This window comes from Nelumbo lutea, chromosome 2, assembly GCF_056320005.1.
Source record: "Nelumbo lutea isolate HS-2025 chromosome 2, American lotus-T2T, whole genome shotgun sequence".
Taxonomy (NCBI): Eukaryota; Viridiplantae; Streptophyta; class Magnoliopsida; order Proteales; family Nelumbonaceae; genus Nelumbo; species Nelumbo lutea.
This window is the reverse complement of record NC_142685.1, coordinates 3,814,287-3,835,714: the sequence shown is the minus strand read 5'-3', so window position 1 is coordinate 3,835,714 and position 21,428 is coordinate 3,814,287. Positions and strand designations below refer to the sequence as shown.

Sequence of the window (21,428 nt, the reverse complement as noted above, 5' to 3'; positions counted from 1 at the left end):
CAGATTCTCAGTTTCCATTAAGTGTAAGAAAGTAGAGGATGGGTGTGTATGGGGTCTTAACCAATGTGTATGGCCCTAATTCCTATAAAGAGAGGAATGAGATGTGGGAGGAACTATATGCAATCAAGGGGCTATGGTATGTCCCTTGGTGCCTGGGCGGGGATTTTAATGTCATTAGATTCTCTGATGAAACCAGTAATCCCCAACAGGTAATTACAACAAGCATGAGGAAATTTAATGGTTTTATTGAAGAATGTTAATTGAAGGAAATACCTCTGCTGCAAGCCAATTACACTTGATCCAACCTTCAAAAAACCCCTTTGTGTTCGAAGTTGGACAGGTTCTTGTTTAACCTTGCCCGGTAGAATGGTTTGGAAAACTTGGTTGCTAGAGTGTTACCCAGGGTCACCTCTGATCACTGTCCTATCCAGATAGGTACTGAGTTTTTTCCTACAGGACCCAAACTTTTTAGATTCGAAAATATGTGGCTTACCCATCCAGATTTTGTGAAAAAAGTGAAGGAATGGTGGGGTGAGGAGGAGAGGGGGTAAGATGGAAGGGGATCAAGTTTCATAAGAAATTAAAAAGGTTGAGAGCCAAAATAAAAGAGTGGAATAGAGATCATTTTGGTAGAATTGAGGAGCAAAAATTGTGCCTAATCTCTCGAATAGCAAAAATTGAGGAGCAAAACTTGGATGTAAAGGAATCTCAAAATGGGTTGACCGAGGAGGACAGAGTGTTAAAGAGACAATTGAAAAAAGATTTGGAAGAGGTGTTACTGAGGGAAGAAATCAGTTGGAGACAAAAATCTAGACACAAGTGGATTAAGGAAGGCGATGGGAACACTAGATTTTTCCATGATTTGGCAAATCGGAGACGAAGAAAGAATCTTGTGACCAAGCTAGAGATAGGAGAGGAGGTGATTACTAGCTAGGATGACATAGCCAGAAAATTTGTGGTCCACTTCAAATCGATTTATAGAAGACCTTTGAGTGAGAGAGCAGTCATGGAAGGGGTGGAATGGCCAATAATTGATGATGGAGTGGCAAGGTGGCTAGAAAGAGATTTCGAGGAAGAGATTAAGAAAGTTGTCTTTCTAATGGATAGATCCAAGTCTCCAGGTCCAGATGGCTTTACAATGGGTTTTTATCAAGACTGTTGTGAGGTGTTGAAAGAGGATTTAGTTGAAGTCTTTAAGGAATTTGCAGACAATCACATTATAAGCCTTGGAATTAATGCCACCTTTTTGGCCTTGATACCTAAGAAGAATGATGCCAACCACCAAAGATTATAGGCCTATTAGTCTGGTGACAAGCATCTATAAAATTCTGGCTAAAATGCTCTCGTTGAGGATCAAAACAATCCGCCCTTCTATCATTAGTGAAACCCAGGGGGCTTTCATTCAAGGGTGACAAATAACATATCAGATCTTAATTGCGAATGAGTGTGTGGAGGAAATGAAAAGGTCTAGGAAGAGAGGTTTCATTTGTAAATTGGATCTTGAAAAGGCCTATGGGTGGACTAGGAGTTTCTATTAGAGGTTATGCGAAACTGTGGATTTGGGGACAGGTGGTGTAGTTGGATTTTTGGGTGTATCAGTACTTGTCACTACTCTATTCTGGTAAATGGTATGGTGAGGGACTTTTTTCCAGCTTGCAGGGGTGTCAGGCAAGGGGATCCACTCTCACCCTTCCTTTTTACCTTAGTAGCTGATGTGATTAGTAGGATCATTACTAAGGCTGACAGTGAAGATGCCATTAGGGGTTGGAGAATAGGGAGACACCAAGTCCCCGTCACCCACCTTCAGTTTGCAGATGACCTAATGATCTTTTGTGAAGGAGGTTTTAGCGAAAAGGTAGCAAACCTAAAGGAGCTAATCAAAGGATTTGAAAGTATTTCTAATTTGAGAATAAATTTGGAAAAGGGCTACATAGCGGGTATAAATTTGGAGGTAGGGGAGGTCGAGGCCATTGCGGAGTGTCTTGAGTGTTCCACCTCTGCTTGGCCTATGTCATACTTAGGGCTTCCTTTAGGGGCAAATCCTAGGCAGAGTAGATTTTGGACCCCAGTGATAGAAAAGTTTGAGAAGAGATTAGCCTCATGAAAGAGGAATTGTGTCTCTTTAGGAGGGAGAATTACCCTAATAAGAGCTACCTTGGCTAACTTACCAACCTATTTTTTGTCTGTTTTTAGGATACCAGTTAGGGAAGCTAGGAAACTGGAGAAGTTGTTGAGAGATTTCTTATGGAAGCTGGGACAAGAAAAAAAGGATCACTTGGTTAATTGGGAAATTGTGTGTAGAAGTAAAGAAGAGGGGGTTTGGGACTTGGGGGGGTAACTAGAGAAAATCAAGCTCTGTTAGGGAAATGGTTGTGGCGATGGACATTGGAAAGAGAGAGATTGTGGCATGAGGGGTGGGAAGCATTCATGGGAGGTCAGAGAATGGTGGGGATGCTGGTGTATCAAGGCAAGCTAACCTAGTAGCACCTTGGAAAGCCATTCACAACACCCTTCCTCAATTCCTCAATTTTATCAGGTATGAAGTTTGTTCTGGCAACTGTTCATTTTTGGGAGGATATTTGGGTAGGAGACACACCTTTAAAGGATCTATTCCCTTCGCTATTTTCTGTTTCTTTGTACAAAAAAGAGAAGGTCTCAAAATTTGTCTCACCTTTGGGAACACCCTTAGATCCTACTTGGGATTTTGGGTTTCGTAAAGGACTTAGGGATGATGAAATTGAATCTCTTTTTGTCTTGTTTGGTTGTCTTAATCAGGTTTGTTTGGATCCCTCCAAGCCAGATAAGAGGGTATGGACTCCTAGACTCAATGGAACCTTCACTTGTGCTTCTTTTTCAAGTCCATCTCTCAACTTTCTACTCACCAACCCTTTCCGTCAAAGGAAATTTGGTGCAGGCTAGTTCCCCAAAAAAATATGGTGTTTTGTTGGGAAGTATTCCTTGGGAAAGTAAACACTCTAGATAACCTACAAAAGAGAAGACCTTTCCTCTGTATTTCTCCTAATTGATGTATCCTCTGTAGAGCTCAAGGTGAGGATTGTTACCACCTATTAATATCTTGTCCCTTTTCTGCAGACCATTGGGATTGGCTACTTTCGTTGTTTGGGAGTCACATGCTCTTCAACCATTCTACCTTTTATTGGCCTACAAAAATAGGGAGAATTATGTGGAGATGTGCTCGTGTTGCCTTGATTTGGACTCTTTGGGAAGAAAGGAATGTTAGAATTTTTCAAGAAAAGGAAAGGAGCAGTCAAGAATTGAAAGAATGTGTTAAATAGGGCAATACCTTGGCCAAAGACCTTGGAAATCTTTCATCAATTCTCCTTTAATGACCTTTGGAGAAATTGGTCAACAGTAGTGAGGTGTTCATCCCTAAAGGACAAATCAATTACAAGTTGGTCTCCTCCATCTGAAGGCTCACTGAAGTTGAATTTTGATGGAAGTAGCATGGGTAATCCAGGATTATCTGGAATGGGGGGTGCTTTGAGAAATGAGAAGGGAGGGATTTTGTTGCTCTACTCAGGTCTCTTGGGAATTGAGGACTCCATCAGGGCAGAACTTTTAGCTACTGTACAAGGGGTACAATTTGCAAACCAGCTGGGGGTACAATACCTAACAATCGAGGGGGATTCCAAAGTGGTGGTGGGTTGGTTGAAAAATCCTGAAGAGGCTATGTGGCGTTACAAGAATGAAATGAAGAAATTTAGTTGGTTGACAAGGAATATGTTGGTCACTGTACAGTGGGTGGGGAGATCAGCAAATACTTTGTCAGATGTGTTAGCTAAGCAAGGGGTAAATAGGGAAGAATTGTTTTGGGCTCAGTTCTGATTCTTGCTTTTCTTTCCTAGTTTACTTGTAAGATTCAAGGAGGGGCTGCAGCTCGTGCCTCTCCTTGGGATGTTGTATGAACTCACTCTAAATCTGCTTCTGAATTAATAAATTTATTATCATTCATAAAAAAAACATGCTTCAGTTCATATTAATTTTTAAATTTACATTTTAATATGACCAAACCCAGTTGGCCTAGTGATTGGTAAAAAATGAGAGAAGAGGGGAGGATAGGAAGATCCAAGCCCCTTCTGATCTGCAGATTTTTAAAAAATTGGTAGTCTTTTTAACAACTAAAAGAAGATGTGTAAAGCCACAAACATAAGAAACAGCAATGGTGGGGGGTTCTAAGAACAAAGCAGATGGAAACTCATCTCTCTTTGGATTTGTTGGTGATTCCAGTGATTAGGGGCATCTAATCACTGCATTAAGGCAGAAAAAAAAAGTTGCAAGGGAGCGTAACTCACTGCATCAAGGCACACTTGGAGCTTTTTTGCCTCATAACTATCCAAAAAAGATATCATGTTTGATCCTGACATTCCACTAGCCAAAGCAATGACAGTATCATTGGTACTTGTATCCCCATCTACCTGCATTCCCACCATACCTGAATCAGTAATAGGATAACCTGAATTCATAAACCTAAAGCATGATATCAATTAGAAGATTATAGATGCTGACTCCAAGCATGCTTTTAGACATTGACAATATCATGTATAGAGTCCTACTATGGTGCAGAAAATGAATATTTGCAACAAGTTAAATCTAGATATCAAGCAATCATGTTAAAGCTGTTACATCGTTACTTACCTTTCAATTGGTTCATGTTTCACAAGGTTTACTTGCCAATCAAGTTAAAGACCCCAACTATGTTAAACATGACAACTGTGACGTCTCACTTTATCACTGGTTCATGTTCTTCACAGTGCAGTTTATGCACCATAGCATTTATCTCATGTATATAATAATTAGTTGATATGATATAAGATGCATGCATATTCCTTCCATTGCTAACCCACCAGCCAATACACTTCCAGATTTGAGGATCTAACCAAATGAACAATTCAAGTCAAATGCTAATGCCATTACTTCCCATATCATAAATCTTAGTGCAAGGTCCTTCCAGTCCCTAACAGGAACCAAGTTACTACTTTACAATCCACTTCAACTATTATGTCACATCTGCCACATCTGCTAATTTAAACTCTTGAAGAATTCCCTGCTCCAGCTGGGCCTGAAATCTTGTAGCTATATTTCTGGAAAAATCTTTCAGGTGTCTTCCATGGCTGAAACAAAACCTATCTTTGATGAGAAAAACCACTATGGACCATCCACTCTCACCATACACAGGTCAATAATGGCATTTAAGTCTTATTTTTTGTTTTCACATGGTTTAAAATGTTGACATATTTCCATTTCCATGGATACCGACACGAAATAGTAGTAGAATAAGCACTATGTGGAGTTTATGAGACAATATTATAACATAATGAGTAAGCAACAATTTTGCAAATATATGGAGCAATATTATCAGTCTCTCTTCTTTCCTTCCGCCTCCACTTTGTTCATCAGATAATAAATAGAAGTACAAAAATAAGATAAAAAAATCTCCTGCAATAATCATTCCAAAGAGGTGTTAGAACCGAGAAGAAAAACAGCCTTTTGAGAAGAAAGGACTGTTTAGAAAGTTGCAAAAATTCAAAAGAAAGTAGCAGAAATCAGAGTTCAAGAGGAGAGAAGAAGAAGAAGAAGGTGGCGGCAACTTGGGTTCAGAGAGAGAGATTTTCGAACATAATCTCTTCTCTTACTCCCTTAATTCTATTTCATTAAGTTAAACTTTAGTAATTTACAAAGAAGCCCCTAGTTGGGCAGAAAATTAAAAAGACATAACATAAGAAAGAATAAAGCCCAGATTAAGGCCCACTACAGCAAAGAACATAAAAGATAAAAAAGGATAAACAGCCTATGGGCCATTCGGCCCATCTTCTCTACAAACCGCAAAAGAGAACAACGGAGAATTCTGCTTCTTTAGAAGTTAGGCACTGATTCAAAGAGGGTGTTTCAGAGACGTTGAAGAATTATATTAGGTCAACTGGGTTTTGTAGAATCCGTTGAACCAAAGCTTCTAAACCTGGATTTGAAGTCTGTTGGGAAGAAGTTGATACCCATTCTGTCTATGAAATCAACCTACCTTCAAAGGCCTAAAAGTTTTTCATGTGAACAGAGAGTTGCAAACATAGGAGCTTGGATTTTATGAGAAATTTGAGGGCACCAGCAGAAATGGTGAGAAAAGAAAAGGCTTCAGCTGTTACCACGTTGCACCTTTAGAAAGAGATTGAACAAAGACCACCTTTCTAACCTGTTTTCATCTCCTTTTCTGCAAATTCTTAGTATGAACCCCATTTGATTATAGCTCTGCACCTGCTCTGCAATGGGAACAGTTCATTACACTTTAAATTGTGATTCTCTGCAGATTCCATTTGAACTGTTTTCTTGACACCTAGCTATTTGATTATTTATTAACCATTCAATCAAGGCATCATGTCACAAGTTAGTCCAGGATGATTGATTGATCGTATGTTCTCTTGGAGCTTTGAAGCCACATACTTGACTATGAAGTCTGAACAGTGAGCATGGTGCAACCTTTAATGCAAAATGACTCATTACATGACAGGTTAGACACAGATCTCTCCTTCCCTCTCTCTCTGAATCCTCTGTCGTCAATGTGCAAGGATGCCAAATAGGAAGACGATGACCCTGAGCTGGGATCCTTTGGAAAACGGTGGTTGCAACTGGTTCTTCAAGTCCCAGGACAACATCTCCTCTGCAGTACCCCTCAACTTGGTCTCTTCAGGATTGGATCACCTTCACCTTATCATCATCATCACCACTACCCCATTGACTGCCATTGATGTCAGCCATCACCAATAACTACTGCATCATCTCAGTCAACAACTGCTTAACCAAATACCCGTCCTCCATTTTTTTTTATGAATGAGTATAATTTATTAAATCAGAAATATGAGACAATACAGTAGACCCAAGAGGAGGCACGAGTTGTTACCTCTTCTAACAAGTATTACATCAAATTAAAACAGAATTGACTAGAATTAACCACAACTAGAATTACAAAGCAGCCAAAATAAATGTTCCCTTGAAGCCCCTTGCTTAGCTAACCCATCTGCTAAGGAATTTGCTGATCTTCCCACCCAAAGAAAGGTAACAGTCATGTTTCTTGTGATCCAGTTGACTTTCCTTAACGTATTTCTATGTTGCCACATAGCTGAAGCTGGTTCTTTGAGCCATCCCACAACAATCTCAGAGTCCCCTTCAACTACCAAGTGCTGAACTCCTAATTGTTCTGCAATTTGAATACCTTGCACCGCCTCTAATATCTCAGCTCTATTGGAGTCTCCTATTCCCACGGGGTCTGAAAACAATGCTAATATTTTGCTTTCATTATCTCTCAGCACCCCTCCTATCCTCGATGAGCCTGGGTTTCCTTGGCTACTTCCATCAAAATTCAGCTTTACCCATCTTTCAGGTGGAGGCATCCACACTACAGATTTCCTGTCCTTCCTTGCACGGCTGCTGTTAGACACCATTATCCAATTTCTCCAAAAGTCATCAAAGGATAATGTATGAAATAAGTCCATAGTTCTTAACCAATTGAAATAAGTCCATAGTCCTTCCTTAAAAACCCTTGCATTTTTTTTTTGATCAATAACACCAGATTCATTAAATTAAAAGAAAAGAGGGAATATGGATACAAGAGGGGAGATAAAATATCTTAGCTCCCTAAAAACAGAAAACAAAGGGAGTGCAAGGAGAAAAGATTAAAAACTAGCCCAAAATACAGACTCCCTATTCACTCGTTGCTTGGCCAACCCATCCGCAAATGAGTTGGCACTCCTCTTCACCCAGCTGTACTGAATCTCAATGTCCCTACCCATCCGTAAGAAATGTTTTTTTTTTTATTATTAAAGTTCCACAAACCATTGTCCTCTGTCTTCAACCAACTAACCACCACCTTCAAATCACTTTTCAGGATCAAACGACTGATATTTAATTCCTTTGCTCTTCGAATTCCTTCAAGCGCTGCAAGGATCTCAGCCCTAAGTCACCTTCTCCAATAGGGCTAGAGAATAAAGCAATAACAATCCCTTCCTCATTCCTGAAAACTCCTCCAATCCCAGAGGGCCCTGGATTTCTTACACTGCTGCCATCAAAATTCAGCTTTATAAAGCCCAAGGGGGGAGGGGACCAAAATGGACAAAGAGTCCTCTTGCATCTAGCATTGGAAGCAATCTCCTTCCAGTTTCTTAGCAAGCCATCCACAGGAAAAGCTAAAAACAACTCCAAAGATTTTAGCCAGTGGACAACCCTTAAAAGGATTCGATCTAATAATTCTTCCAATGTTCTTTCCTTGTCGAAAAAAATGCGTGAGTTTCTTTCTTCCCACAATGACTAGCATACCACTGCCCTAATACACCTCCACATAGTCTTCCCTCGCTTCTTAGGCCAACTGAAAAAAGGAGGAAACAAACCTTGGACAGTCTCCGGAGGATACCAAGAACACCCAATGCGAGAGAAAATCCACTCCCATACAGTTTTAGCAGCCTTACAAGAGACCATGAGATGGTAGCTAGATTCTCCATTAGCTTTACAAAGAGCACATCTATTAGGAAGTAGACAATAGTTGGGTCTCTTTCTCTGCAGTAAGTCCAAAGTGTTGATTCTTTCTAGAAAAAATTCCCAACAAAAAAAACCAACCCGAGGAGGAATAGGCCTGCTCCAAATTTCCTTAACCGAAAAGGACAGCCCAAAGGGGATAGGAGGCTGAGTTAAGGTTTCAAAGAATGAAGCACAAAAAAAGGTACCAGAGATAGAAGGGGTCCAAAATCTGGTGTCTTCCTCAGCAGGGTTTAGGAAGACAATCTCAAGGGAAGCTAGCAAAGTTACCAAGCTATCCATGTCTGTATCCCTAATTGCCCTATGCAGGCCTAGGTTCCACCCAAAACCAGAAGTGGAGGCTGAAGGGACCAAGAAAGAAGATATGGGTTCATTTTTCAAGTCTGATAGAGCATACAAGGAAGGAAACTGGTCCTTCAGAGGAGAATCCCCGACCCAAAGTTGTTCCCAGAATTTTATTCGGCTACCTAAGTTTAGACCAGATTGTCCACAAGGCGGCTGCTTTAATACATTTCCACATTATTTTTTCCTTTTTTGTAGGCCACACAAAAAAGGAAGGATCGAATAGCTGACTTAAATCTGTGGTCAGATTCCACCTGCACCCAAACAAAGTGAAAATCCAACTCCAAATAACACTAGAAAAGGAACAAGATACAAGTAAGTGAGAACAATCCTCACCACTAGCCTTGCAAGGTACACACCAGTTAGGGGACAAACACAAAGAAGGCCTTTTCCTCTGCAAGCAGTCTAAGGCATTAATCTTTCTATAAAACACCTCCTAGCAGAAAATAACAACTTTAGGTGGAACTGGTTTAGGCCAAATCTTCTTGGTTGTCTTGACACTGCAACTATGACTGACATTTGTGATTTGAGCATAATTTTCAAGGTTCCAAGGCGAGGCTAGGCAACAGGGGAGCACCTTGTCACCTAGTTGCCTACATGGGAACCTAGGCATCACCTAGGTTTCATAACCATATTCCCTTAATATTATCCATAACTTTCATAAGGTTTGACTTCTTGACAGAACAACGAGCATCAGATTTGGAGAAGCCCTTTTTAGAAGAGGAGGTAAAGAAGGTTTTAGACGAATTGGAAGGGGAAAAGGCTCCAGGCCCCGATGGTTTAACTTCTTCAAGAAGTTTTGGGAGCTTCTTAAGGTTGATGTTTTAAAAGTTCTTGAGGAATTTCATGATTCTGCAGCCTTGGAAAGAAGCTTGAATGCAATGTTTATATCCTTAGTTCCAAAGAAGAAAGGGGCCTCTGATTTGAAGGATTTTAAACCAATAAGTTTGGTAGGAACTAGGAAGTATGTACAAAATCTTGGCCAAGATTATAGCCACTCAGTTAAGAAAGGCGATAGATTCCTTGATATCCAAATACCAAGGAGCTTTTGTTCACAACAAGCATATTCATGATGTGGTTCTCATAGAAAATGAGCTAGTTGATTCAAGAAAGAGAAATGGAAGAAATGGTTTGGTCTATAAAATAGGTTTAGAGAAGGCTTACAACCATGTTTATTAGTCTTTTTTTGGATTATTTGATGGAAAGAATGCACTTTGGTTCAAAATGGAGAAGCTGGTTGAAAGTTTGCATCTCCACTCCAAGATTCTCGGTCCTTGTTAATGGAGTAACTAGAGGCAATTTCAAAAATTCGAGAGGTTTAAGACAAGGGGATCCCTTATCCCCTCTCCTATTTTTAATAGTAATGGAAGGCCTCCACAAATTGGTGGATAAGGCGATGGACTTGGAGCTGTTGGAAGGTTTTGAAGTGAGCCCAAATGGTACTTCCATTCCTATTTTGCAGTATGCTGATGACACACTATTTTTTTGCAAGGCTTCGGAGGAACAAGTGCTTAATCTAAATGCCTTTTCTGGTTTGAAATTGTTTCTGGGTTAAAGGTGAACTTAGCAAAAAGTGAAATGATTGCTGTGGGTGAAGTTTCTAGCATTCAGAGGCTGGCTGATCTTTTGGGCTGCAAAGTAGGACTTCTACCCACAAGTTATTTGGGGCTGCCACTTGGTGCCAAGTGCACATCAAAAGCCATTTGGAACCCAATCTTAGAGAGGATGGATAAAAAACTGGCCACTTGGAAGGCTAGGTACCTTTCCAAAGGTGGGAAGATGACTCTCATTAAGAGTGTTTTAGCCAGCCTGTCAACCTATTTTATCTCTTTTTCCAATCCCTTGGAGGTGGTGGAGGCTTTAGAAAAAAAGATGAGAGTTTTTCTGTGGGTGGGATGGAAAGACTCACACAAGTATCACCTAGTGAATTGGGATCAGATTTGCAAACCCCTTTCACAAGGGGGCTTGGGGATAAGAGATCTAAAGTCCTTCAACACAGCCTTATTAGGCAGTTGGCTCTGGAGGTTTGATGCTGAGCCAAACAACCTTTGGAGGAAGGTAATAGCTGAGAAATTTGGGTTGGATAGTGGGCCTCCTCTTGGGACTTATGGATGCAGATTGCAGCCTATGGAAAGGAATATGTAGAGACCCAGTTCAGACATTGTATCAGGTTTAAAATAGGAGATGGCAGAAGGATCAGGTTTTGGCTGGACCCTTGGACTGGGGAGAGTTCCCTCAAAGAGATGTTTCCAACTCTATTTAATCTGGCAGTTGACAAATATGTGATGGTAGCTGATTCTTATGTGCAGAGGGGAGACAACATTTGCTGGACCCCTCTTTCAGAAGGGACTTTAATGATTGGGAGATTCAGCATGTAGGAAATCTCCTAGCTCTGCTCCAAGAGCAGACTCTGAATTTGCAAAGTCAGGATTCAAGAGTGTGGAAGTGGAATAAATCAGGAGAGTTCTCAGTTAAATCCTTCTACAGTTTTTTAGTCAAAGGAAATCAAGTTCCTTCTCCTAGCTGGGCTATTTGGGAAACAGTGGCACCCTCTAAAATCATTTTTTTTGCTTGGGTGGCAGCTTTAGAGAAATGCCTCATAAAAGAGATGCTGCTGAAGATAGATTACAAGTGTTTTAGCTACTCTGTAGTCCAGAGAACATCCAGATGCAATTTGCCCCAGATTACAAGGATCCTCATCTCTGTTTTGCTACAATCAGCTACAGCTTTGCTCAAAATAAAGTAGACCTGTCAACTCCCTGTTTTGCTAGAGTATCTGCCAATCCATTTGCTGTCCTTTTAACCCAACCAAATTTAGAGTTAAAACTCTTTGCAAGAATGTCAATCTCCCTGAATGCAAATTTATATTTCCAGGGTACTGAGTTTACTTGCTTAGCCCAAGGGATGACCAATAGTGAATCCCCTTCTACTTCCAGCTCTCTCACTTCTAATTCTACTGCTAACTTCAACCCTTGTAAAATCACCATAATTTCTGTCTGAACCGAATCTCCATACCCAATTAGTCCTGAGAACAAAGCCACAACTTCTCCATGATGATTCTAAAGACTCCCCCTACACCTGCCCTCCCTGGGTTTCCAAAAGAGCTACCATCAAAGTTCAGCTTCAATTTATTTGGCCAATCCCCTATTTTTGTTATAGGAAAAGAAAAGAAAAGGTGGAAGAAGAAAATGCACTGATTAGACAAAATTTTAAATTATCCCTTACTTATTGGTTCAGCTTTTGAAGTCTTTGAGGGTTCAATACAACATTTAGCAATGTGTGTTGATTAAACCCTAACAAATAATAAAATAATAAAAAATTAGTATATAAACACACAACATGAATATTTTAGTTTAATAATGTCTATTTTATAATTATAATCTCAAAAAATTAAGAATATAAAAGTATTTTATAACACAATGTACAAAACTGCTTGGCAATTAGCAAAGTGAGCCTACAAGGGCGCCTTGTCACCTCGGCTCCTGTCTAGGCACCGCCTTGACAATTATGGAGTTGAGCACCATCACTGAATCTGAGCACCACCCCTGCAACATCAGCTATTACCACCCCCTTCACCAACTTTTGTTGCATCAGTATCCTAAGCATCCGCTCTGCCAGAGCCATTTCAAAGTCATCGAAAACACAGTAACACACTTGATTTTCTCACACATGGCATCGAGCAACATCAATTTTCAATTAAAGGCTACATTGAAGGAGGTAAATCCACTTCCCGAATTCATTTTATACTGTTGCTTTTTATTCAATAAAAAGTAGTCATGCCTTTATTTGAGGGAAATTACTCTGGTTGTATCTCTCTGTATTCTGGATAGGTAGGCCTCCGTGTCTTTTTCTGCTATTCTAACTTCAATAATGGATGCTAAACAGAAGGTTGTGACAGGGTTTTTGGTATTATCACTCATGGGTTTCTTCACCTTTCTCTTCTTGGTTACTGATATATTTATTCAGCTGCTATGACTCCATGGCAGTGCATCTCACTCATATTTACTTCCGCTGACAGAGAGGGTTCGTGTTCATTCTGCTAGCCTTCAGCTTGCCTCAAGGGAGGCTTCAGCAACAATGGAAGGCCATTTACAAGGCTGACTTGCATTTGTCATTGCCATGGAAGGAGAGAAACGGGAAAGAGAAAAAAAGAAAAAAAACAAAAGTCCAAGTTCACTTGAAAAGAAGTCATGTGATGTCACAACTCACATGCAAACAGAATGCTATGGACAACTAGCGGAGGGGTAGTATTTGTTATATTACATCATACCATAAGGACCTTTAAGTAGGTTTTGAAATCTTAGGAGTACATCAAGTATTTGTCAGAAACCTCAGGGGTACTTTAAGTAATTTACCCCAAAACTAGGAAATGCAAATGGGTCGGACCATATTTGAAGCAGGGTATATCCCGAGTCCGATCTGATAATACAAAACCTAGACCTGATCTGATCCAAATATCTGATCGGATCTTACAAATGGCGATTCGAATCCAAATCCATTAAGGATGTCAGATATCCGAATTTGATCCAATTAGATTTAATTTCTGAAAAATTTAATAAATTATTAAAATATAAAAACATAACAGTTTATAAAAAGAAAACAAAAAATACAAGTATTTTTCAACTATTTTCATCATATATATTAATATATGCACGTATTTTTTATAAAAAGTTACAAAAAATGCAATAAAATATATGGGTCGGATCGGAGCAGATCCTTTCAGACCAGATAGTGGTTATCCAAATTTGATCCGATTTTCAATTAAATCCCGTCCAATCCAAAAATCCAACAAGGGGTTATACAAATCCAACAAAAAAAGGATCAGATTCGGATCGGATCAGATCATGATCCCCATTTGCACCCCTGCAAAAAACAATGAAGCAAGAAAATCCTTGACATCTAATGGTGATGAAATTTTTTTTCCTTCAATTTCTTTTTTTATAATAGCTAAAAGCTACTAATAGTCTAGTCAAACCAACCTGGAATCCATGTCAAATAATGGCCTAGATTAGACCAACCCTCAGTCCCATGAGCTAAATTTAAGCCAGATGGCGGCCCAGATCAAATCTAATATGGCTATAGAACATTATTATCTCTTGCTGCCTCATTGAACATTACAAAGATGTCAACTTCCTACTGCCTTCTAGTCTAGAAAAGAAGACATGTAACTGCCAAGACTTAAGGTTTTCATGATGAAAAGGTTGATATTGAGAATCCCCAGTTCATGAGCTAGTTCCAAAGTGAGTTCAGAGTAGGAATATTTGAAAGAATATAAATATATTTAAAATGAGCAAAAGAAATTTGTTTTTTATTTTTCCAGAGAAGTTTAGATTCATATCATTTCTAGGCTCTGATGTGGCAGTATCCAGTATGTCAGCATTTCTGTGACAGGCTGTATGCAGTAGTATTCTCAATTATACAAGTAGAAAGTAAACTGACTTGACATTCTCATAATTCAATGGAGCTCATTGCACATATTAAAAACACAAAAAAAGGTAAAAAATGGAAACATCATAATTCAATGGAGTTCTCTAATAGCTTAATAGGTAGTATTCAGTAATGTTCCCACTTATACAAGTTGGAAGTAAGTTGATTTCACAGTCCCATAAATTCAATTGAAACATTCATCCATGCCTTACCCCAACTACATGGGGTCAGCTACATGAATCCTGTTTCACCAATCCGTTCTATTAAAAACCCATAAATTCAATAGAATCAATTGCATATATGTAAAAGCACAAGGATATCAAGAATCAATTGCATATATGTAATAGCCACAAGGCCCGCAATATTCACTGACTCGATAACAATATGTTTAGCAGCAGACAGGAGATTTAGCAATCTTATTGATATCACAACTATGATTTACCCAGCAAGGTTCCAGACCTAGGCAAGATATTTTCTAATTCAAGAACAATGTGCATTTAGAAGCAAAAAGGTTGTATATTAGTTATAGCATTTGCACTGCTTTGTAAGCTTCTATGTCCCTTGGTCTCATTTTCAATAATAATAGGATATGGATACTCACTGTGATTTGGTTAAAACTCCGGTTGACTGCAGTCTGCACCATCTTCCTCCAGACATCACTGGTCACCCATGCATCTGTTGTTATCACCTGGAGCAGAAGTGATAATTCATTGTCATTTGTAAAACTCAATTTTCAATTTGAACTTTCTGAGATTATTAGAGTTCATTGAACAAGACATACACCAAGCATGGTAGCCATATTTGGGTGGATCATGCCAGAACCTTTTGCCATTCCCCCAATTCTTATGCAAGTTCCTCCAACCTATGCAACCCAACAATTGCGATCATGGATATGACATCATGTTAAAATTGTCAGGAGCATGAAAATTTAGTGCATACAAAATAATGCTCCCACAAAGTGCTTTTTTTATGTTACCTCTCCGTTCAAGTAATTAAGGTGTTATGCCAGCATGACTTCTTTTATTGAAGATGCAACAGAACTCAGAAGGCACAAGAAATATCATAAAAATGAATAATATATCTTGGTGCAATGCTTATGAGAATGGATGGATTTTCTTTTACAAAAGAAACTGCAAGCAAAACTTCTTCAAGGTAGACATTAGAAAATATATGTATACAGCACAACTTGACTGTAATTTTGTATCATAGAAATCCGGTCTTTCAAACTTAAACTAGACACTAAAGTGAAATCTTGAAGTTTTTTTTTTTTTTTTTTCCTTTGCTTTTGGGGGGCAAATAACAGTTCTTAAACAATTTTATCAAAGAGCTTTTCACAAGTAACAATAATTCAATAGTTTTTTTAAAGATAGGGAAGACAAAGCAATTCACACTCAAATTACACACTAGAGCCTAAGCTGCCAAATCATTCAACTCTACACTGCAATTTTTTATTTTTACATTGTTTGCCTCTTTCCCTGGTTCGCCCCAAAGAGCCCACTAAGGGACTGTTTGTTAATTGCTGAAGTGGCCGAACTGAAAAGCTTATTGCTTTGTCTTTTAGTGAATAAGAATGAGGTTATGAGATCCTAAATGGATGAAAGCTGAAGTTGGGTAGATCATTATACCTTGATATTTTAGTATTTATTTCTTTTATCCACCAAAAGACAAAGCAATAAGTCATCAAGTTTAGCAAGTTCAGTCATAAGCCATTATCAATGCCCCCCCCCCCCTTTTTTTATCAAACACTTTCATTAATTTACCATAAGAAAAGTTACAAAAGGAAGACAAACACACTTATCTTCCAAGTACAACAAAGGACCTCAAGAAAAAGGAAAAAGAATAGGAAAAGACACTAAAATTACAGCTTAGCCCAAAACATTGAATCCCTTTCTGCCCCTTGTTTAGCTAAACCATCAGCTAGAGAATTGGTTGATCTTATAACCTGACACATCTTAACTTCCATTTCTTGCACCAGCCACTTAAATTTCCTCCTTTCATTGTTGTAATTCCATAAGCCGTTGTTGTCTTTATCCAGCCACCCTATCACCACCTCCGAATCCCCTTCAATTAGGAGTTTCCTGATGTTCATCTCCTTAGCTTTCTGGACTCCTTCTCAGGCCCACTCCAATTGGGCCTGAGAACATGGCAGAGATGACCTCATTCTCATCCCTAAAGACACCCCCAATCCCTGATTGTCCAGGATTCCTCCTACTACTCCCATCAAAGTTTAGTTTCATGAATCCAGCAAGTGGAGGGGTCCAAGACACACTCATTACTGACTTGGTCTATGTGCATTTTGCTATTTCACCCCACTTCCTCAACATGTCATCCACTTTGTAATCTGTGAATAACTCCAAAGATTCCAGTCACTATACAGCCCTAATATGTATGATAGCCTTCAATTCTTCCACCCTCTCTCAGCTTCTGAGAATATCCTGGAATTTCTTTCTTCCCATAGTGTCCAACATACTGCAGCCCTCAGTCCTCTCCACATAGTCCTTCCCCTTTTCATACGCCACCTGAAAAAAAAAGGGGAAAAAAGGCCCCGCAAGTCTGATGGAAGGTTCCAACTACACCCAAAGAGAAAAAAAGCTCATTCCCAAATTGACCTCGCCAAATGGCAAGACACCAGTAGGTGAAAACCAATCTCCCCATCCGCTTTACATAGAATACACCAATGAGGTGACAAGCAAATAATGGGTCTCTTCTTTTGGAGTAAATCACTAGTGTTGAATCTTTCCAAATAGGCTTCCCAACAAAAACTACCAACCCTAGGAGGAATTGCTCTGCACCAAACCTCACCAACAGGGAAAGGGGGGGATACAGGACTGGTGGACTAGCTTAAGACTTTGAAAAAGGAAGCACAAGAAAAGGAGCCATTGGGGGTAGAGGTCTAAATTCTAAAGTCCACCCTAGTAGGGTCTAAGACAACATTATCAAAAAGTTCAATAAGGCTCGAAATATTGTCGAAGTCCGAGTCCCTCAAAACCCTTCTTAGACCCAAGTTCCACCCAAGCCTAGAAATGGAAGAGGACGGGGTGATGAAGCATAAAATTGGCTCATTTTTAAAATCAGATAGAGCATACAAAGAAGGAAACTGGTTCTTTAGAGGGGCATTCCCCACCCAAGTTTGTTCCCAAAATTTTATGGAGTTATTGGAATTCAAATCATACTTGATATTAGGGGAGAATACTGGTAGCATATTGTGAATGGCTTTCCAAGGAGAATTGCTTGTTGTCCTAGCTCTGATTCCAGCGTCCCATCCATTATGCTCCAACCCATGTATACTTGCCACTATTCTAGCCCATAGATTCTCCTTTCCAAAGGAAACCTCCACAACCACTTCCCCAAAAGAGCCATATTCCTTCTAATATTCCCAAGGCCCAAACCACCACAAGTTTTACTCTTGGACACTATCTCCTAGCTAACTCTATGATCCCTCTTCTCTTCCGATTCCCACGGGATATCTCTCATCATCTTCTCCAATCTGTATGAAACTTTCACTGGGATTTTAAACACAAACAGGAAATAGATGGGTAAATTAGCAAGCGTGGCCTTAATCAGTGTAATTCTTCCACCAAGATAGAGGTCATTCTTTTTCCAAGCGACCAATCTCTTTTCAAACCCTTCCACCACCGGGTTCCAAAAGTTCTCTCTCATAGGATTATCACCTAATGGCAACCCTAAGTAATTCAATGGCCACCCTGAAACTTCACACCCCAGCTTGTCTTATACCCCTATTGGCTGGAAAGAAATCTATCACTGTCCCATTCACTAACACTGAATAATGACAATTCCGAACACAACCCATGATCCAATTGAACCATCTAGCCCCGAACCCAAATTTGATCAAAACTTTCCTAAAAAATTCTTAGTCCACCAAGTCATAAGCCTTTTCCAAGTCCAACTTACAGACCACTCCCTTCTGTTTATCCTTCTTAAAGTTCTCCACACTCTCATTAGCAATTAAGATTTGATAAGTGATTTGTCTTCCACTCACAAAAGCTCCTTGATTTTGTGCAATGATGTCTGGCAATACCTCCTTCAGCCTCAAAGACAACACCTTTGCACCAAGCTAATTGGCCTAAAATCCTTCAGGTGGGAAGCATCTTTCTTTTTTGGAATCAAAGCTATAAATGTAGAGTTCACACTCGGATTGACAATTCCTCTCCTAAAAAACTTCTCAAACACCCGCAGAAGATCATCTTTCAAAATATCCCAACAACCCTGATAAAAAGCCATTATGAACCCATCCAACCCTGGAGCTTTTGTTCTATCCATAGAAAACACAGCTTCCTTGATCTCTTCCAAATCAAATCTTCTTTCCAACCTTCTCCTGTTCTCCACCCCTACATCTAGCCAATCCAATCCTTCTACCCACACCCTTCTACTTACTAGCCTTCTTAGAATAGATTTAAAGTGGTCCACACATGCCCCGACTATCCTTCTTGTTGTATTAACACAACTCCATCTACTACCAATTTGAAAATAAAGTTCCTCCTTCTCCTACCATCTGCCAAAGAATGAAAATACCTAGTGTTTCTGTCTCCCTCTTATAACCATTTACACCAAAAATTTTGCCTCCAACTTATTTCCCCCATATGCAATCAGTCCTCTAACTGTCTTCTCAAACCTCTCCTGAGTTCATTGTCTTCCTCTCCAAATTCTCCCCTTTCTTCTTTACAGTCAAGGCTTTCAAGTTGATCCATCAGAGCTCTCTTTCTTTCTTCTATCCTCCTAAACTCCAGAAGATTCCACTCCTTGATTTTTGCTTTCAAAAATTGTAGTTTCTTATGGAATCCCATCCTCTCCCATTCCACCATCGGGTTACATTCATACCACCACTCCCTTACTTTGTTGGTAAACCCGGGATGGAGTAACCACATATTTTCAAATCTAAAGGGGGCAGGTCCTCCACTCCTTTCCTCCTTGCATATCACTATGGGCCAATGATCCGAGGTCACCCTTGGGAAAGCTCTAGAAGCCAAATTTCCCCAATGTTCTTCCCAATCCAAAGAGAACATGAATCTATCCAACTTAGAGCAAATGGGTCTAGATTGGAGACAGTGTCTTGGTTTATTATTGTTAAAGTCATTTTTTTTATTCAAATAATTTGTAATAAGTGGGCTACCTAGCCTACTAGCCAAATCATTAAAATTATAAAAAAGTATCCCGTATGGGAGTTCCCTCTCTTAAGTGGAGAGTTCTCTCTCTTTAAGTGGGGAATTCCCCCTCTTTAAGTAGGAGGGACAGGTGTCCTTCACCTAGGAAGAGAGAGTAGTTGCATAACCACCCCACTTCCTATTTAAGCTCCTTAAGGGGAAGCTAATTACACACAGAGAGACTCTTAGGAGAAAATTTTCACAAGAGATTCTTAAGAAAAGCAAAGATAGGGAGAGAAGAAAAGAGAAGTTCTCAAGGGAAGGCAAGGAAGGAAAAATCTCACTAATACAGGTAGAGAATACTTGCTATTTATGTCTTCTACTATGTATCCTTCTTTCTCTCTCTTTTGTTATTACTTTTGAGAAAGGAAAAAGAGGGAAATAAACCATCTACAACCAGGTGCCTTTACTTGGTTGATTATGGTCCCTCTTTCAAGACAAAGCTAGGGATTAAACCATCTATAGTCTAATTCTCAAAGACTGATTATGGTTCCCTTCAAATGAAAATGAAGAGTAGGGGGGAATAAACCATCTACAACTAGGTGCCTCTACTTGGTTGATTATGGTCCCTCTTTCAAGACAAAGTTAGGGAGTAAACCATCTACAGTTTCAATCTCAAAGGCTGATTATGGTTCCCTTCAAATGAAAATGAAGAGCAGAGAGATGAAAATCGTCTACAATCAAATATTCAAATTGATTGACTACGGTTCCCTTTTTGTATGCAAAATTCCAAGGAGTAAGGCTGTCTACAATCAGAATTTCATCTGATTGACTACAACTTATTATGAAGAAAGGAGTGAGAAGGAAATTTTCTTTGTATTAAAGAAAACAATGTATTGCTGTATAGTTTCTCAATTGTATTTTCTTCTTCTTTCTTCTCATTCTTGTACACCTGGTGTAAAAGAAAAGCAAATGAAAAGTTCTTTTTTAAGTATCCTATTGTTCTTTTCTTTTGTTCTATGCGTTCTTTTCTCCAAGTCAGAATCAAAAGGTGTTCTCTACTTTCTTGTGGGGATGTAATTAAGGGGAACAATCCGTATGATTCCCTGAATGTGCCTTACCCAAAATAATAAAAACTCAATCACTTGATTGAGTGAATTATGTTGCATGAGAATTTATTAAAATTTTCACACCAACATAATTTTGGCACGCCCGGTGGGACCCATTTTCCTTTTCATCTTTGACTTAGAGTATAGAACAAAAGTGAAAAAAAAGAATGTGTAAGTCTTATATCAATATTATCTACTTATAGCAAGAAATATCTCAGACATGGCACCTAAAGTGGTTGTCTACTACCACAAACTGACTGCTACGGAGAAGGAAAAGATAGGAGGCTCTAAGAAGCCTTCCTACAAGACAACATTTACTGTGGACGTGAATCCTCTTTTTGTTGTTACTATGTCTTCTGTCACTAAGGTGGAGAAAAAAATCAAGAAGGAGAAAAAAAGGAAGGTCATTAAGACCTCTCCTGTGAGGAAAAGTCTACATTTCCAAGCCATGTTCAACACTGCCAGGAAGGAAGGTTTCAACCCACCAAGGGCAAACTCCTCCAAAAAGATTGCTTTGTCAATCTTGAATATCACAAAATCAATGATGACTTCCCCAAAGAAGTCTACTAAAGCAAAAGCTAAGGTTATTTACCCAACCCAAATCATGATAGGAACCATTCCAATGAATATTTCGATTCCTCCTACAACATTAGTCATGATGGTGACTATTTCTGAAGAGAAATCTACTCTTCAAACCTTCAATGAGGCTATAGGAGAAAAGGAAATAGATGTTCCTTCATCTACACAAGTGAAGCCCCGAGTAATTAAACTCGGAAATTCAAGTGGAAAAGGTTCATCCTCTTGTGGAAAAAAAATTATTTGTAATCAGAAGCCTTCAGCTAGAATTGAAGGATCTTCAAAACAATCCCCAATTCCTGTTCGTAAGCCTAGATCCAAGAGACCTCCAAAA

General features: G+C 39.3%; 1 protein-coding gene across 1 annotated transcript in view; it reads right to left on the bottom strand.

The window, feature by feature from the left end:
* The window catches only part of LOC148868141 (arginine biosynthesis protein ArgJ family), a 60,705-nt gene that overhangs the window by 11,256 nt on the left and 28,021 nt on the right, over window positions 1–21,428 (bottom strand). The window contains exons 10-12 of the mRNA XM_088969129.1: window positions 15,089–15,169; window positions 14,909–14,995; window positions 4,314–4,436 (exon numbers count right to left, since the gene is read on the bottom strand). Of these exons, the coding sequence (XP_088825255.1) occupies window positions 4,314–4,436; window positions 14,909–14,995; window positions 15,089–15,169 (291 nt within the window). The remainder of the gene's footprint in view (window positions 1–4,313; window positions 4,437–14,908; window positions 14,996–15,088; window positions 15,170–21,428) is intronic.